This window comes from Aquarana catesbeiana, linkage group LG09 (assembly GCF_042186555.1).
Source record: "Aquarana catesbeiana isolate 2022-GZ linkage group LG09, ASM4218655v1, whole genome shotgun sequence".
Lineage (NCBI taxonomy): Eukaryota > Metazoa > Chordata > Amphibia > Anura > Ranidae > Aquarana > Aquarana catesbeiana.
Window position 1 is genome coordinate 303,112,294 of NC_133332.1, and position 18,673 is coordinate 303,130,966.

The 18,673-nt window shown below is 43.9% G+C and overlaps 1 protein-coding gene across 1 annotated transcript in view; it reads right to left on the minus strand.

Annotated features, from left to right (window-relative positions):
• Positions 1–18,673, minus strand: part of SETX (senataxin) — a 246,402-nt gene that overhangs the window by 107,028 nt on the left and 120,701 nt on the right. Inside the window, exons 14-16 of the mRNA XM_073600527.1 lie at positions 18,073–18,220; positions 15,440–15,541; positions 11,286–11,392 (exon numbers count right to left, since the gene is read on the minus strand). Coding sequence (XP_073456628.1) covers positions 11,286–11,392; positions 15,440–15,541; positions 18,073–18,220 — 357 coding nt within the window. The remainder of the gene's footprint in view (positions 1–11,285; positions 11,393–15,439; positions 15,542–18,072; positions 18,221–18,673) is intronic.

An 18,673-nucleotide genomic window follows, 5' to 3' on the forward strand; every position in this document is an offset into this window, starting at 1 on the left:
ACGTGTTGTCAGGTAGAGCCCTGAGATTAAACTCCTCAGTGTAGTATGCCAATATGTTATAATATGCCACTACCCTGTTACATGACACCAGCAAGTCCCAGTAAGTTCCACACGTACACTGGTATATTTGGGCTTCTTCCCACAGTGGAGGATATACAGGGTTTAAGGAGCCTTAGGCAACACTCTCTCACCACCGTCCGTTTAAACAATTCAATAGTGTTCAGTTATAAGCCCATTCACTCACCCAGGGATCGTTTATGTACCACTGTGCCGCTGTACCGTTGCTTCGGAGGGGGCTCGGGTACCTCCGCACCACGGTCCTATGCTATGATTTCTCACACCGGGACCTCCGCTGTTGGCGCTCCGACGTCAGTTCCTGGGGCCGACGAGATGGCCCTTCTCAATCGTATTCCCGCGAGAGCTTGTCTCCGCTTGACTTCCTTTCGGAACCGAAATCCTCCGAAGCGTAAGGGGAGATGCAGTATACCACCTCGGCTCCTGTAGCTGGACGCTGGGGAAATATCACAAGGTGCAAGGTACGGGCGGCAGACAGGCACAGGGGCTGCAAGGTTCAGGCACTAGCACGGCATGTATCCCTCTATCGTACAACCAGAGCTGGGCACTTATTCATTCTATGGTGGGAGTGGGGTGGACACACTCGCTCACACTCTTCACCTCACCACCTCACTCCATCATCCGCTTCCGGTCCCGCCTCCCCCACTTTCAGTGATCCAGATCTATGCTGACCTTTCGGCGGGGACCTTGTCCAGGAGACGCCAGTTAAGACCCTTGCTGGAAATACTGAGGAAGGCAAATTTAAAATATAGTTGGGGTTTCCCTACATCCTTGAATGTTGTGAAAGCAGGAAGAACTGTCAGACTGAAACATTTAGAGGACTTACAGATTTTCTGTAGAGAGTTGGACATTCCTGTTCCAGTTATACCCGATGAGGTAGAGGAGGATCGGGACTTTTGTTGGGTCCCCAGTGGGGTAGATTGGGGTATATGATTGTAATTTACAAAAATCTGGAGGTGGGATGGGGAGATGGGGGAGATGGGGCAGAGTGGGGAGGATGGGGGGGGGGGGACGGCGTGATTTGTATGAAGAGTTATGTTTCTGGTCGTCCGCTGGCCCCGATTCGCACGTGAGTGGGGACGAATCTGGGGGGCCGCTGTCGGAGTCACACCCCAATATTTTGGCTGGACGCCAGCAGAAACCAATGTTATTCTTCTGCTGCGGACTCAGAGCCAGGTATTGGCTGGCAGGGGGGAGGAGGGAGGTAGGGGGTATGGGGCGGGGGGGTATTTCGGTTGGGTGGGTGGGGGGGGAGAGGTAAGGTTTGGGGGAGCAGCGGTGGGAGTGGGGAACGGGGGATCGGGGGGAGGGGGGGGGTTGAGGAAACGGTCCTGCAGGGGTTCCATAAAGGGGCATTAAAAGGAGTACGCATTAGTGGGCTGAATTCTCCTTCCAAGAGATATAAGGTGCTAAGAGAGTTACAGCATTACAGTGCGGATGTAGTGTTTCTTCAGGAGACCCACCTAACACTGGATACACGTATCAAGTTGTTTTCAAATTACTTCCCGAACTGGTTCTATAGTGATTCCCCTATAAAGAGGGCCAAAGGGGTGGCAATCGAGTTCTCAAAACGGACCAGGTTTGTTCTCTTGGAAAGAAGAGCAGATCTGGAAGGCCGTTATCTTTTTCTGAAGGTGAGGATTGGGGAAAGGATTTTTACTTTGGCAAATGTGTATTGCCCAAATAGAAATCCGATTGAGTTTTTGTCTCAAGCCCTGAATAGGTTAATGGATTTTAGGGCTGGAGAGGTGATACTGGCAGGGGATTTTAATTTTTGCTTAGATCCAGCGTTGGACAGTACATCTAGATCACAGGGAGTAAGTAGAAAACGCTTAAAAAACATCTGGCTTAAATTACATAATTGCCAAATGATTGATGCATGGAGAGTGCAGCACGTGAAAGTAAAGGATTACACTTTCTTCGCCCCGATGCATTGGTCCTATTCAAGACTGGATTATTTAATGGTAGATCACAGCTTGTTAGAATTTGTAAAAGATACGAAGATTGAGATAACCCACGCTATCAGATCACTCTCCAGTCTTGATGAAAGTGGGGATCCCGGGATTGCGGAGGTCCCCATTTTCATGGCACTTGAATGAAAAACGTATCGAAGATCCCAACATTAGCGGAAAAATACAGGAAGAAATCGACGGGTTTCTGTCGATAAATGATACAGGGGAAATATCTGGATCAGTCCTGTGGGAGGCATTAAAAGCATACATAAGGGGCATCCTGATCTCAATTGGTGCAAGACGCGAAGAAAGAAAGCCTAAAAAGAAAGGCAGATCTTATAAATGAAATTCACCATCTCGAACAAACCCACAAAGCCTTTAAAAGGGACTCACAATACTCTCCCACAACAATTAATAATAAAAAGTGAAGAATTAAAGGACTTAATGGAGATAGAATCTAGTCGAATCTTAAGTAAACATCTAAAAGAGAGATTCAGAGGGGGTAATAAAGTGGGGAAGCATCTGGCAACAGTGTTGAAGAGGAAAGAGGGGTAAACTTTATAGACCGGATTCAAAATAAAAAGGGGGTACTAAGACATATATCAAGAGAGACAGCTGAAGAATTTCGGAAATATTTTACAAATCTTTACTCAGTTAGACAATGTGGGAGTGGAACCCCGGAAGAGAGGAAAAGGGGAATGAGTTTCTAAAACTGGCAGGACTACCAAGTCTTCCGGAAAGCGACGCAGAGGAACTGGATAGACCGATCACTGAAGAAGAGATCTTGACGGCCTTAAAATCATCTCCCCCTGGAAAGAGCCCAGGGCCAGATGGCTTTACAACCTATTTTTATAAAAAATTTAAAGAGTCCCTGGTCCAAAGCTCTGTCAGATTTGGAACGGGCTGGGGGCCAGGGGGAACTATGCGAGGGGGCTTTGACAGCTTCAGTGACATTAATCTTAAAGGAAGGAAAAGATAGCTCGTTGTGTTCGAGCTACAGGCCGATATCGCTGCTGAACGCAGATATTAAATTTATTTGCCAAAGTATTAGCCAGAAGATTAAAGGATAAAATGTCATATTGGATCCACCCAGACCAAGCAGGCTTTATACCAGGAGAGAGGGGAGGGCAATGGCGTTAGGTTGCTCCTTATCATGGAAGCAATTAAAGCGAGTGGGTCCCCAGGTCTACTTCTGTCGATTGACGCAGAGAAAGCTTTCGACAGAGTAGACTGGGGATTCATGATCAAGACGTGAAGGCAGTGGGACTGGGGGGTACCATGTTGAACTGGATTAAAATATTGTACAAGTCCCCTTCGGCATTTGTCAAAGTAAATGGCACACCATCAGCGGAGTTTAAGATGGATAACGGGACCAGGTAGGGCTCCCCCCTCTTTTGTTCGTTCTGACTCTGGAGCCTCTACTGGCCTCGATCCGAAAAAATCCGGACATTAGTGAATGTGTGGTGGGGAGAGAGGAACACAAGTTATCGGCATTCGCTGATGACGTGTTGTTCTACATTACTAAACCAAGAATCTCGATCCCTAATCTACTCAACACCCTGAGGAGATGCGGAGAGTTATCAAACTACAAAGACCTCAGCAAGTCAGAAGTCTTGAATATCAACATAGATAGGCAAGAAGTACATAAACTTAAGGAAGTGTTCCACTTCCCGTGGAGTAAAAACATCAGATACTTGGGGGTTAAATTAGCAAACTCTCTAAAGAAAAATCTATCTATTAAATTACATCCCACTTTTAGATGAGATTAAGCAGGAAATTAAAAAAAGCATTCACTTACCGATCTCTTGGATCGGACGCATAAATACTGTTAAAATGACTTTGGCCCCAAAGATCTTGTACAAAATGCAGTTGCTACCTATTCCGCTAGCTCAATCCTATTTTAGAATATTGAATAGTATCATATCTAGATTTATATGGAAAAATAAGAAACCACGGATCGCTTATGAGGTCCTGAGCAGGGAAAAAGCACAGGGGGGTATGGCGCTTCCAGACTTTAAAAAATACTATAATGCGATAATGCTATCACGGGTGATAGATTGGGAAAAGGATATGTTAGACAAAAGATGGGTTCATTTAGAAAAAGATTTGAGTAATGCAAAATTGAATCACTTAATATGGAACCCCCCACACTTTAGGAAGTTAGGCCCTAATACGCACATTATAACATGTCATACCTTTAAAATTTGGGATCAACTTCATAAACAAAATGCATCGGAGTTTAATTCACCACTTATTTATTTAAAAGAGAATGAGTTTTTTTTACCAGGGTTGGGGGAGGTGGGAGGTAACTAGATAAAGAAAAATTATATACAATTGAAAGATATCACGAAAAATTGAAAAATTATCACTTTTCAGGAGTTAGCCCTGCTCAAGGACCTCATGAAAATTGATGTGTGGCAGTACAACCAGCTTATGCACTTTATCAAAAGTCTCCCAGGACCTATTAGAGAAAAAAAAAAAACTATAGGCCACTGGAGAAACTGCTCGAGGGAAAAAGTAATAAAGAAAATAACGGTACTTTATAAAATATTGATGGATAGGGGAGAGGGAGCAGTACCGCCATACATCAAAAAATGGGAATCCGAATTGGGATCCGAATGTAGTAGAGAGACATTGGATGCCATTTTCAAGGCAACACATAAATCAGCAGTAGATATGAGAATGATAGAAACCAATTACAAGTGCCTGTCCAGGTGGTATGCGACACCTGATAAAACAAGTAAGTTCCAATCGGACAAACCCTCAAATTGTTGGAGAGGGTGCTCCGGGGAACGATGGCGCATCTCTGGTGGGATTGTCCAATCATTAAAAAATGTTGGCAGGAAGTGTTAAAGATTATAGAGGAGATAACAGGGAAAGTGACCATGGAGGACCCTTGGGTGTGTTTGTTCCATGGGACCGAGGGACACAATAGTAGGTATACTTCATCTCTATCCCCAATATTATTGAATTCGGCTAAAAGCCTAATCCCAAAAAAATGGCAGGAGGTAGAGGGTCCAAATATACGCCACTGGCTAGCAAGGGTTAACGAAACCTACATCCTAGAGCAGGTGGAGGTTGAGGGCCAGTGGATGAAGTAGAATCTAATAGAGCTAAATGGGCGAAGTGGGTATCTTTTAAACAAACGGGGAGATTTGTGGAGCTGTTATTGCGATAACGTATGTTTCTTATTGGGAGTGCCACTGCAGGACGGGGGGGGTACTAGGGAGGGAAAGTTGGGAAATTCACGTAGTTCACGTATCCTCAGTACATACTGGGATACGTATAGGCTCTGTGTGGTTTTAGTACTTTACAAAGGATAAATAAAGATTTATAATGATGAAAAGGCTACGCTACTATGATGTGACAATGAGATGGGATAAAAATGAACTATAATGGTGATTTAAAACCTCTCAAATGAACTCGCTGAGTTCATTTGAGAACGCAAATTGTTTTGGATATTCACTTTAAATAGCATGACACCGGAAGGGTCAAATGAGGAACTTGAAATAGATGCCCTTATATGAGACATTTTCCATTACAGTGCCCCCCCCCCCCTTTTTAAAGTGGGGTTCCACCCAAAAAAACAAACATACCTGAAAAATTCTAAAAAAAAAAAAACCAAAAAAACAAAAAAACATTTGGATATTTTTTTTTTTTACTTACCTCTAAATGCCTGTTGCTAGGTGGTCCCTCGTAGTCTGCCTCTTCCTTTGCCTGGGCTGGTGACATCACTTCCCCCTCGGCACAGGAAGGGCTCCGCTCTGTTCCCTCCCTCCTGTCAATCATCTGGGACCCATTACAGGTCCCAGGTGATTGAGCGGACAATCACAGCGCGCGGCGCCGCTCGCGCATGCGCAGTGGGTGCCAGGCTGTGAAGCCACAGCCCGGCGCCCACAGTTGAAATGGCGGCGCCGACAAGCGGAGGGGGGGGGGAGGGGGACGACGAGCGGGGCTTCGAACCCCCGCATCGCTGGACCCAGGGACATGTAAGTGTCCAATTAAAAGTCAGCAGCTGCAGTATTTGTAGCTGCTGACTTTTAATTTTTTTTTTTTTTTAATGGACCCCCTGGGTGGAACCCCACTTTAACAATAATAATCTATATACATTTTTTTTTTTTTTAATTTAAGATCATGAAATACCAATTAATACCATATATATATATATATATATATATATATATATATATATATATATATATATATATATATATATATATATACACACACACATACATATATACACACACATAAACCCAAAAAATCCAAACATTTTAAATAAATTTCAAAAAATAAAAGCTAAAAACTAAATACTATAAATCATATACAAATATGAAATACCAGCAATCATATCTATACCTAAATGATGTCTAGGATAGAGTATTATAATATACTATGAATCCAATGAAATATATGTTAATGTTCTCTCAGCATGTTCTATTGTTGATAATAATATAAATAAATGTATGCTATATTTTACATTTCTTATTTTATACAGCATATATTTTATATAATTTTAAAATAGTATATATGATAGGATTATTCTTATTATATATGATTTTTTTATATTAAAAAGGTAGTTGTAATCAATGTATATACAGTTTTAATAAAGTTAGTTGAGGATGCTGTTGCTAATCTGGGCGAAACCCCCCACCGTCTTTGTAGATATTTCTTGCTGTGAACTCCGTGCTCCTGGTTTGTGGTAATGACATTGGCTAACTAGGAGGAGGGGCGTGGGGTGTCACGTACATAGGAACACGAGAGGCGATGAGGGCGTTACCTGAAGGAGGCTGCGCCTCCCAGACATGTCATAGTAGCAACCGTTTTCATGTGTGATTGAGGAGACAGCCGACTCACCGCGATTCCCCCTTCCGGCCACGAGTGACGTCATGCAGCGTTGGCTGGCACGTGCAATTGTAGAGTGCTGTGTGAGATGAGGAAGTAGGTTCCTACTACTAACAGCAATGTCCCTTCACTACACCGCAAGTCCATGTGAGCCAATTTTTTTTTTTACAGACCAGGAGAGGAGGCTTGAATCGAGCTGTACATGCGATCTTATATTCAATGTTTGTGAGTGCAATCCTCGATTTATTTACAATGTATTACACTAGGGCAGATTTGCGCTCTCTCTTCCTTTGTACACTTTCAGTGCCTGAAGCAATAAGTTTATTTTTGGAGGATCTGAGGGAACGCTGGATCTTAAAAACCTCTGAGGGGGAACCCCCCGCAACTCCAGCTTGTAAACGCAAGATATAATTTAGGTGACCCACTCGTCCCGAATTATTGTTCTCCAAATGTCCGCAAAGTGCAGCAACCTTTCCCCTACTCGATGGAGTGGGGGCGTCCCCTCAAAAGGAGGTCTTGGTGCTGGGTTTAGAAGAATCTTGGACCCAGGGCTTTTTCTAGCCCTGCGGCTTGTCCCTGGCCCTAGCGCCCTGTTGGCAGCGGAACCGCCTTGACGCTGACACATTGGAGGAAGTAGTCCCTGAGGTTTTAAACGAGGGACGTCTGGCACTTTTCTTCACAGGAAGTAAAGAACTCTAGAGAAGTAGAGAAACCTGCTGTATTGAATCCTTTAAGGTGTCAATAGCAAAACACAGCACTCGAGAAATATCTGTCTTACTTTCAGGCAGATCATCCTCCTGCTTAGGCCTATCAGGCCATTTAACCTGATCCTTTATGGACTGGCAGATGCCAATTGCTGTAACAGCTGGCTGAATAGCTGAACTGGCCAAAGAAAAGGAAGCCTTTAATAATGACTCCAATTTCTTGTCAACGGGGTCCTTCAAACCCTGTGCGTTATCTACTGGACAAGTTAAGTTCTTGTTTAAGGAAGAGACTGCTGCATCTACTGCTGGCATGCTCCATTTTTTATGAATTTTTCATCCATGGGATATAAAAGGGAAAACCTCCTAGAAGGGAACAAAACTCCTGTCAGGATGTTCCCAACAGCATACACCGCCTGTTCCAACAGGGGGTGTAGAGGGAAATCCTGTGCAACCTGAAGAGGCCTCAGGGATCCCAAAGAGGACCAAGGGGGCTCAGTCACCTCTGCAAGAGGCAATTTAAAGGCAGAACGAACCATTTCGTTCAGAGTCAGGATCAAAAGCCTCTGCGACAGAGGCAGACATCAACTGGATATCTTCTTGTCCAGATTGCTCGGAAGCAGACTCATCTGCTGGGCCCTCCACAGAGTCCTGAGCTTTAAGATCTTCCCCTATCCTCAACCCATTCCTGCTACAGACTAGGAGGCTCCGGGGAGGGGGATCTGTCATGCTTCCTGCTACCCAGCGGGATGGAGGCAATAATGCCAGCAATCCTGTGCTCTAACTCGGCTAGGGCCAAGGACAGTTCACCCTTATTGATAAAAGGGTGAAGCAGCAGCGTTGACTGTAGGCACAATACCAGATAGGCGCAGTGGCTCAGATTGCCTGGAAGCCTCTGGTCTTTCAGGGGATACGACTAGGTTCATCAGGAACTGCTAACGACATCGGTAGCTGTAGTGTTAGTCCCACTCCTCTTCTTTGAAGACATTTACCAGCCACAAAAAAGAGAGTACTTGGGTGTAGTATTAAAACACCTCAGAAGGGAGGCCCTTTAATAGGGCCCTCCAAGCCCCTATGTAACAATCCTGCCTAAGCACCTTTAGCCTGCCAAGCAACACTTGGTGACTCACGTGACCCGGGTAAGGAAAAATGAACCGCTGCAAGTGTCTGTTCAGAGCCTGCTCTGTGTCCCACAGCTGCCTTCTGGAAGCACTGCATATGCTTGGCATACACAGCTTAAATAAGTTGGGTGTGCGCCAGAACATTCTGTTCGCGCACACGTGCGTGGTCCCGGCGAACGGGCGTGGCAGTATTCATGTATGACGCGAATCCTCGTGCGCCCAGATAAAAGGCTACTGCGCATGTGCGGCGAAGCCACGTGCGCCATGGCCGGCAAACAAACTGCTAACTGAGCCTAGCGGCACTCTTGCGGACGCACGTACGCCCTGGTGAACCAAGGCGAAATGGCGCACCGTCGTGTGCCATCATACAGGTAAAAAGACAGCCAAACACAAGTAAAAAAGGTACACCTTGTAAACACCCACAGCTAGCCCAAAACTCCCCCGTCTGGTCACTGCATACAGGTGCCCAGTCTCTAGCTAGCTTGACTGATTGTTACAATAACTGGGACACCCCACAAGTAGTAAAGGGGTTTCACTTACCCGTCCGGGCGCAGGGCAGCTTAGAAACGAAGAGCCCAATCTTCACCCTTCACGGCGGGTTCCCGTCACTTGAGGACCTTCAAGGACTGGGTACCCTTTTGCTGTTTCGGGTCCACTCCCTTGGACCTGTACATCACCCTGCAGGAATGCCTTAGCGCTGTAGAGTCCAGGATTCCACTTTGCAGGGTCCAGCGCCCGGAGGTCGCATTACAGGCAAAACCTCGCAGGATCTTGAGTCTTCTTTGCAAGGCTTGGGTACCATTTATCTAAGCATATAAAGCCTGTGTCAAATGGATCTGATCGGTCAATCCCTTGATTCATTTAAGAATCGTTTGTGGGACTAGAGACCTGAAGCCCAGAGAGCTCAAACAAACCTTGTCATGCACCTTGCAGACACTGATAAAAAACTGAAGTGCTTCCTGTGCGGGAGGGGTTATATAGGGGATCACTTCCTGTCTGAAGACCTTTGGTCTACCAATGTCCATTCACCTGGGAGATGGAGTATAACCCAGCAGGTAATGAATATTAGCCTGACTCTGTGTTCCATGATGTATGAAAAAGAAAAGCAAATTAAGGGGATTTGTCTGTTTTTTTTTTTTTTTTTTTTTTAGCAAATCCGAGTCCTTAGAGTAACTGTCTGTAGGGAGGATCACTTATGACTGTCTGAGGGCCCAGATATGCCAACCTCTGGACTGGGGTTAAGGTTGACTTTTGAAGATTCAGATCCCATCTAAACTTCTCCAGGGTTCACAATGTGAGAGACACACTGGTCTCCAAAAGCCAAGTGGATCGCTCCCTAAGGTAAGTTGTTCATGTACCCTGTCACAGTGATACCCTGGGACCATAAGAGCCCCAGAATCAGAGCCAGGACCTTGGTGGAAAAAAAAAATATCAGAATTTGTATGTAAGCATCTTTGATATCCACTCACGCTAAAAAATCTCCTTGCTGTAGAGAGGTGACCTCCAACCACGCAGATTTCATGTGGAACTTCTGTACCCTTAGAAACTCGTGGAGTCTCTCGAGTTCCAAGATGGGGCAAACATCACCATTTCAGAACTTTAAAGGGATTCAAGTAGAAACCACAAAACTTTGCCCTCTGGAACTGGAATGATCACTCTTTGAGACAGAAAATTATCAAAAGTCTACAAGAGTTCAAAATTCTTTTGTGGATTGGCAGAGACATTTGAAAGTATGAACCAGCTTGTAGCAGTGAGCCAGAATGTCGCAGGCCCATTTGTTACCAATCTTCCTCTGCCAATCCTTAATTAAGGCCTGCAAAGCTCCCCCACCTGAACTTGTCCCTGGCTCAGAGGGCTTTGTAGTCCAGTTTTTTTGCAGATCTGGGACTGGGATTTGAGTTTGGGCTTGAAGCCTGAGGTCTGAGATTGGTGACAGAAATGTTCCTTGGAAGTAGAAGGAGCAGCAAGCTGTTCAACCTAAGGCTTTGCCTTCTTTTTGAGTGGCGAGATTACCCTTACCCATAGTCACCTTCTGGATGTAAACATCCAAAAAGAGGACCAAGCAGTCCCTTTTAAAAGAAATGTTCTACATGCTTAGGTTTTTTAGTTTTAATTAATTAATTTTTTACCACTGATGCTGTACTTTTTTTTTTTTTTTTTTTTTTTTTAAGACTGGTGGTGCAGGGCAGTCATCTAAGCAAACCTGCCTTTTTACCTTATGTACTTTTAAAGTATGCGTGTGTGTTGTACACTGCATTTCTACCCATGCCATTTGCCTATACTGAGAAATAGTATTTTTGATAAATACAGTTAGGCTGAATTCACACCTATGGGAATTGGATGCGGGTTTTCCTGCATCCAGTTCACATAGCAGGAGAATGTGACCGTCTCTCTATGGAGCCGGTTCACATATCTCCAGGATGGCTGTAGAGCGCACTGCACAGAAACGCTTTGCGTCTTTGGCTCTGTTTCAGGGCCAAAGATTCTGCCCCGATTCGTCCCTGAACCGGAGAACGGGGACACACAGCGTTCCTGTGCAATCCGCAGCCGGTTCCAGTGTGAACCGAGCCTTAAACGCTATCCTCACTTACCGTGTTCTTGTAACACCTTTCCATAGCTCTCTGATGGGATAAATCATCCAGCTGTTTGTCCAATGCTTCCTTCTGCTTGATCACAGTGAGATCCTGAGCAGCTTTGTCTGAGGAGAAAAATTATAGAAAGTAAGCTCCTGTGGAGGAACTCTTTTTTTCACTGTTGCATTAATCCTGTTTGGATTGTTATAATATTCTGAATCTGAATTAGTATGAGGGAAACCTTGGCTAAGAAAAATATTATTCCTCTTGGCAAACGTAAAAGCTAACTCCATTTCCATGGTAAATCCAAATAAAAAACTATTAAAAAAAAAAAAACTCCTTATTTTCTTCGGGAAATGTATTTCTTTGTGGTGGCTTTAGCTGCATGCTCTGCAACAGCACATTATTTGTTTAGGCTCCAGTATCTAAGCAGCCCCTCCAAAGATAATCCTCAGTCTCCATGTCCTCTTCAGAGACCACCTGATACTATTCACACCAGTTCCAGAGATAAAACTTTCCGTTATCCATAAACCCCTCAAAAAATACTCTCCAGGAATGCATGTCAATCCTTTAGAGACCATTCTTGCTCTCCGTTGTCTATGGCAACTTTGAATACAAGCCAACTTTGAATACAAGCCTCAATCTCCAGTGTCCCTTGATAAAGACCATATCCATGCTCACCACACATTCCCTGCTTACTGAGCAAGATCCACCTTCTTCCCAACAGACAATGGTCACTGACCTATGTCAACAACCCTACTGCATGTACAAGGCACCCATGTATTGCTACATCCCAGGTTTTTTTTTTTTTTTTACATTGATAGTACTGTATATACCAGGAAAGAAAACTGGTTACAAGAGCGCATCCAGTGGGTAGTGATAAATTGCAAATTTCCTGAATGTGCTAGAGTTGTGGCTGGGGTGCCCACGGGCTCCATCTTGGGACCAAATCTGTTTAACGTGTTCATAAATGAAATAGGTGGTTAGAACAAATAGTTCAATCTCAGCGTTTGCTGATGTTAAAAAAAACCTAAATAGGGCAGTAACTTCAAGTACAAGACGACCTAATTAAAATAGAGGGGCAAGCAACTATATGGCAGATGAGGTTTAATATTGAAAAATGTTAAGTTGGGAGCTAAAAATATGCAAGTTACTCAATAGGGGAAAATGCTCTAGAGGAATTGAGAATCGAAAAGATATGAGGGTCCTGGTAGATCACAGGCTTAACAATACCATGCGATGCCAAGCTCCTGCTGCTGTCAATCACAGAAAGTGAGCCTATCAGGAGGGGGCGGGGCAAAGCCACAGATCTGTGTGTGAATGGACACACCAAGCCACGGGTTTGGAGTGTGCCTGCTTGGGTGCCCTCACACCAAGCTGCTTGCTGTGGGGGCACCCGGCAGGAGGGAGGGGCCAGGAGCACAAGCGTGGGACCCAAGAGGAGGTTCCGGGCTGTTCTACAAAACCTCTGTACAGAGCAGGTAAATATGGCATGTTTGTTATTTTAAAAGAAAAAAAATTAAACAAGGCTTTGATATCTTTTATGTATGTGGTCTAGTTTTGGTCACCAACCCATAGGAAAGATATCCTTGAACTGGAGAGAATCCAAAAGACAACAAAAAACTAATAAGGGGGCCCAAGAACCTCAGTTATTCGGAGCGACTACAAAACTTAAACGTATTCTACCTGGAGAGGATTCGCTTAACAGGGGATATGACTGCAATACACAAATCTTTAAAAGGTCACTGTATCTTTGGAAGAAAACGAATCCAAGGTCTCTAAGGAAGACACTCAGCCACAAATGTGGTTAGATGAGAAGTGGTTCAAACTTAAAATGTGTATGGGGTGCTTTACTGTTAGGTGAGGTTGTGGAACTCCCTTCCATAGCTGGTGGTGGCTGTACACAATGTACAGGGATATTGAAAATGGTATAAACACACACGCACACAGGCTGAACTGGATGGACCGGTGTCATTCAACCTTACTATGTAACTATAATGCTCTCTGATAGATCCCGCAGTAATACGCCACACTGTGGCCTTTATTTCATGCTTAAAATGTAGATGACAGTGTAGCGCGTGATGTTCCATGAAGTTCACTCTGTTTAATGCTGTAGAGAATATGATTATGGTTGGCAGAGAGGCCAGTCACAAGACTGACAGGTCATGTGACTGGGCTTGTCTCGCCTCCTCCCAGCATTTTTTTATTTATTTGTTTTAGCTGACTCCATGGTAAAGAGCCTACGTCATAGGTGCTTTACCGTGATCGGTCATGCGCTGTGTCTGAGGGACACAGAGCACCACTGATCACCGGGCGCGCACGTGCAGCAATAATGAGCGTGCGTCATATGACGTTCTCCCAGAACAAGAGTGCTCCCGATCGCCCATCATTTCACTAAACGGCGGTTGGGAAGCAGTTGCAGGTTAAACACCATGCAATTTCACTTCTAATAGTATTATCTATTTACCGATCACGGTAAAGAGCCTATGATGTAGGCTCTTTACCATGGAGTCAGCTGTGTCCACTCACATCGTCAGCAGGAAATGCCAGTCATTGGCATTCCTCTCCTCACGCTGACAGCGAGTGAAGAGAGGAGAACCAGTAAGTGGCATTCTTCAGTGGGGACATCTGCACTGACAATCAGGGCACTGATCAGTGTCCTGATAATCAGTGCAGCCCCATCAGTGATGCCTGTCAGTGCCGCCTATCAGTACCCAACAGTGCCGCCCATCATTGATGCCTGTCAGTGCCCATCATTGCCATTTATCAGTGCTGCCTCATCAGTGCACATCAGTGGAGAAAAAAGACTTCTCTACAAAATTTTAGAACAAACTAAGAAAACCCTTTTTTTTTTTTTTTTCTTTTAGCAAAAAATAAAAAACCCAGTGGTGATTAACCACTTGCTTATTGGGCACTTATACCACCTTCCTGCCCAGGCCAATTTTCTGCTTTCAGCACTCTCACTTTAAACGACAATTGCGAGGTCATGCAACACTGTACCCATATGATTTTTTTTTCTCACACAAATAGAGCTTTCTTTTGGTGGTATTTAGACCGAAAATTTAGAAGAAAAAATAAAAAAAAATAACACAAAACGTTTTTCATATTTTGTTATATTTTGCAATTCGATCATTTTTATCCTTCACTGATGTGCGCGGATAAGGCGGCACTGATGAGGCAGCACGGAGAGGTGGCATCGATGGGCACTGATAGATGGCACCGATTTGCAGCACATTCAGGCACTAAGGGGACCGATGTCCCTCTAATCCCTTTAACAGAAGCCGCAGCTTTTTTTCCTTAACGCTGACAAAAAACAATGATAACCGGCACCTGTTTATTTCTGTAATCAGCTATCATTGGCTGAGAGCTGATCATGTGGTAAAGGGCCTGCTGCGATTGGTCCTTTACCTGATCTATGATCAGTCAAATCTCACAGACTCGGCGATCACAGAGCGTGCTGCCCAGGAGCACGCGGGAAGCGCAAGAACGGGAAGACGTCTATGGATGCCCTCCCGGCAATTTAAGCCCGTGCTGCAGCCGTCTTTCAGCTATAGCGTGGACAGCAAGTGGTTAAACAAATACCACCAAAAGAAAGCTCTCTCCGTCTAAAAGAAATGATAAAAGTTTTGTTTGGGTACAGCTTTGCATAATTGTCAAAGTACGACAGTACTGAAAGCTGAAAATTGGCCTGGCCAGGAAGGGGGTGAAAGTGCCCTGTAGACAAGTGGTTAAAATAGATCATGATTTGTTTTAGCCTTCGTAAAACCAATTTTGGGTGGGTCAAAGAACAGGCGTAATGATCCCCCTCCCAGCTATACAGCCTAAAAAAACAGATATGCAACTCCCAGGAGAGAGACACAAAGCAGCAAATACACACCACCTTTTACACAGCATTCATGGGAAGCTCGTGCAACCCTCAGCTCTGCACAGCCTCATTTAAAAGAGAAGGGGAAGTCAATGCCCATATTTTCCTTGTGTTGGCTCTTTAGTCTACTAAGAAGAAAAAGGAGGATTGCAGGCGACAGGGAGTGCTTCAACGTGTCATACTAAGCTCAATTGATTAGTGCTTGGGATCCTTATTCAATTTATTGATCAGACTGATTTTTGTTTTTTTAGGTTTACAACCATTTTAAAAGCCAGTTTTCTTGCAATCGTATCACCACGGCACTCACTGATTCTGTAGTTCACTTGGCAGTCCAGACTAAATTTCACAACATCCGAAGAGATGGTCTTCTCGAAACCCAACCTGACCAAGTTAATGTCACCACAGTTTCCTTGAAACAAGAAAAAAAAAAAAAAAAAAAAGACTTAAGTTTCAACCTATTCTTGGTTCTTCATAAAGCTATACTAATCCATGATTTGTGTGTTCTTTCAAATGTGTGCAACATTGCTTTATTGAATTTTTTTTTTCTATAAAATGTAGCATTTTGGACATCCTGTTGATGAGTTTGGGGGAAAAAATAATTTACTGTACATTTTAGACATCCTGTTGATGAGTTTGGGGGGGAATAATTTACTGTTACATATCCTTTTGGAGACCTGTATAGTCAGATGTCTAGAAAAATAGGATGTTTGTACTTACTGTAAAATCCATTTAAAAGACAACGGAAGTCAAATACTGTCAGGTTATACAAGCTTCTACAGGAGGAATAGGAGAACACTGGCAAAAAACAAAACAAAAAAAAAAAAAAAAGGTTTCATCCCACAAAGTTGGCATGACCAAATAGGTAGGTGCATGGGAAACACCCCAACAAGGGTAGGCAGTAGAGGAAGGTAGAACCTAATCACAAACTGGGGAACCCTGATGGGGCGGAGGATGAGCTAAACATACCAAAAAGGCTACTTGGGGCGAGCTGCTGAAAATATATCCTGCCTAAACTTGAAAGGAAGTATCACAGAATTAAGAATGCTGCAGAATCCCCAGATCCAATGAAACCGCAGAATCCGTGGCACAATGGACAGCAGTCTCATCAGGACAGAAAATAATATTTTCAAGAGGGCATCTAGAACAGTAAAACGTGCCATAAACAGGTCCTTCATGAATCCTCAGATTAGCCAAGGAAAAGGGCTCTAAAACCAGATGGAGACCTTAAAGCAGTCCCTGTTCCTGACAAAAGACACCTGAAAAGAGGGGCCCTCTTTGTGACATCCTTCACTTTCAATGCAGCTTCTGAAATGTACTTAAAGTGGATGTAAACCCTCACACATACCCAGTGAAGTGAACAGCCTTGGATGATACACAGGGATGAAACAAATCTCCTTACATAAGTTTTACATGTATATCTGCGGTCTTCAGCTTTTTATACGATTTAGAAACTTCAGATCTTGTTAGGAGATTTTCTGTTTGTCTGATTGTCCTGCTCAACACTGCAGTGAAGCCTGGGCCTACAGCTAAGACCGCTGATTGGAGGAAAGGCGCACACCCCCTCTCCTCATAGGTACAGGCTTTCATAGCTGATCCTTGATTAGTTCAGGGCTCTGCTAATCTATTTATAGCATCCTCCCCAACACAAGACTCTGGCTGCTTTTATCATGTGTTGGAGAACTTGTCAGGAGTTATCAGGCTGATAACAGAAGAACAGAGCAAGAGACAGCTACGGGACATAGCACTTTGAAGATAGATAAGAAAACACTGCAAATATATGTGCCCAGCTCAAATTTCATTTATCGTGGTTACGTCCACTTTAAGTGCGGGAACTTCACATCCACATTAGGAAGATAAAAGTTGGAAGGCATTGGTTTCTGGGGGAAGTGACCTTAAACCGAGACGTTCGGGAATACAGAAAATGAACAATTGTACTCATCTAGATGGTTGCAGCACTGATCCCAGCTGTAGCTGTCACACCACCAGCTGTATATCTAGACCTGACCGATCAAAGACCGATGATAGCTTAGCTCTCCGCATTCAGGCTGCAGAGAGCCAGTGACTGGCAGTTGCTGGCTCAGGCTGTCAGTGGTGTGCCAATAGGCTGAGCCAGCTACTGGTCAAGGCATCTGGGTGAATCCAGCCTGTAAAGTTTGGACCTTTCCAGAGCCTAGACTGGTTGAGTGACATCAGTGGGTTTTAGCCAGTATCGGAGTCCCTCAATGTAAAAAAAAAAAAAAAAAAAAATCAGTTTTTCTGAGAGGTGGTCATAACTAGTTTACCTAAAATATTAGTTGTTCATTGTCATAGTCTCCTAATCTTGTCTAAGGGGGCACAAGCAGCCATCACGGGTTGGTACTTGTCAGGGGAAGCAAAGTCTGTATTCAGTATAAAAGAGGACTAATAAATTCCTCCATCTACACAAACGAGGTGGGTGAAGGCAGCACCATTACCAGGACATTGTATTTCCACAGTGGGACCCAACGCTATCAGAATACACTGATCATGGCTGCGATCATGGCTGCAGCTGTTGATCCACAAAAGTTTTTTAATATGTCACACTGATAAAAATTTACCCAGGGCCCAATGAACCGGATGAATTTTGGCCCGTCTATAGCCAGCTTAACCTACATATGATGATACAATGGAGCATTGTGACACTAAACTACAGTACATGGCCAACTGTAATCAAAAGCAGCCACTTATACTAAACTCCTCAGCATGAGCTAAATATTTATAAACTATAACTAGGGGGTTTATTTATAGAGGCAATGATGAGCCTTTGATGCATTTTTCCACTTATTCACAATAATATTAATTTAGAAAGTCCCTCTGCCGCTGACAGGCTATGTCGATTTGAAACTACTGCTGTGCTCACAGCCAATCTGCTTTGTTACAAAACTAGAAATATCTACATACAGCCAGCTGAGATATGCCTACCCAGAGTATTCTTCTTATCACGACATTTTTCCTTGAACTCCAATATGATCTTCTTCATCAGATCATCCAGGGCAGCGTTGGATGGAGCACACACAAGTACTCGATTTCTCTTGTTCTTGGCATTGAAGTTCTTATCGGGAATATTACTCTGTAGAGGTGAGACAAGATCACTGTTACTGTTTTTAGAAAACATCTATAAATTTAAGAAAAAAAAAGAAAGCATAATAAGTAAAAAATCCAATTTTTTTAAATCCTACATTATGGGAGAAGTAATTCTGGTAGATTGGGAGCAGAAAAGCATCCAATAGCAGTCAAACTGAAGAGAAGGCAACACAGCAAGAAAAACACTACCAGGCCCACAAAAACACAACAGCTTAATAGAAGAGGCTTAAAATCATGTCTACAGGGCAGCTTGAAAAACCATAATCTGAAGCTGGAAATAGACGAGGACTGGACATCCGCCTGGTAAAACAGAATGAACGTGTGAACAGAAGACCAGGTGGCAGCCTAGCAAATCAGAAACAGATGCCTGATGCTGAAAATCCAATGAAGTAATAACTAATTAAATGCACTTGAAAGGGAAAGACTTGAATTATGAGCT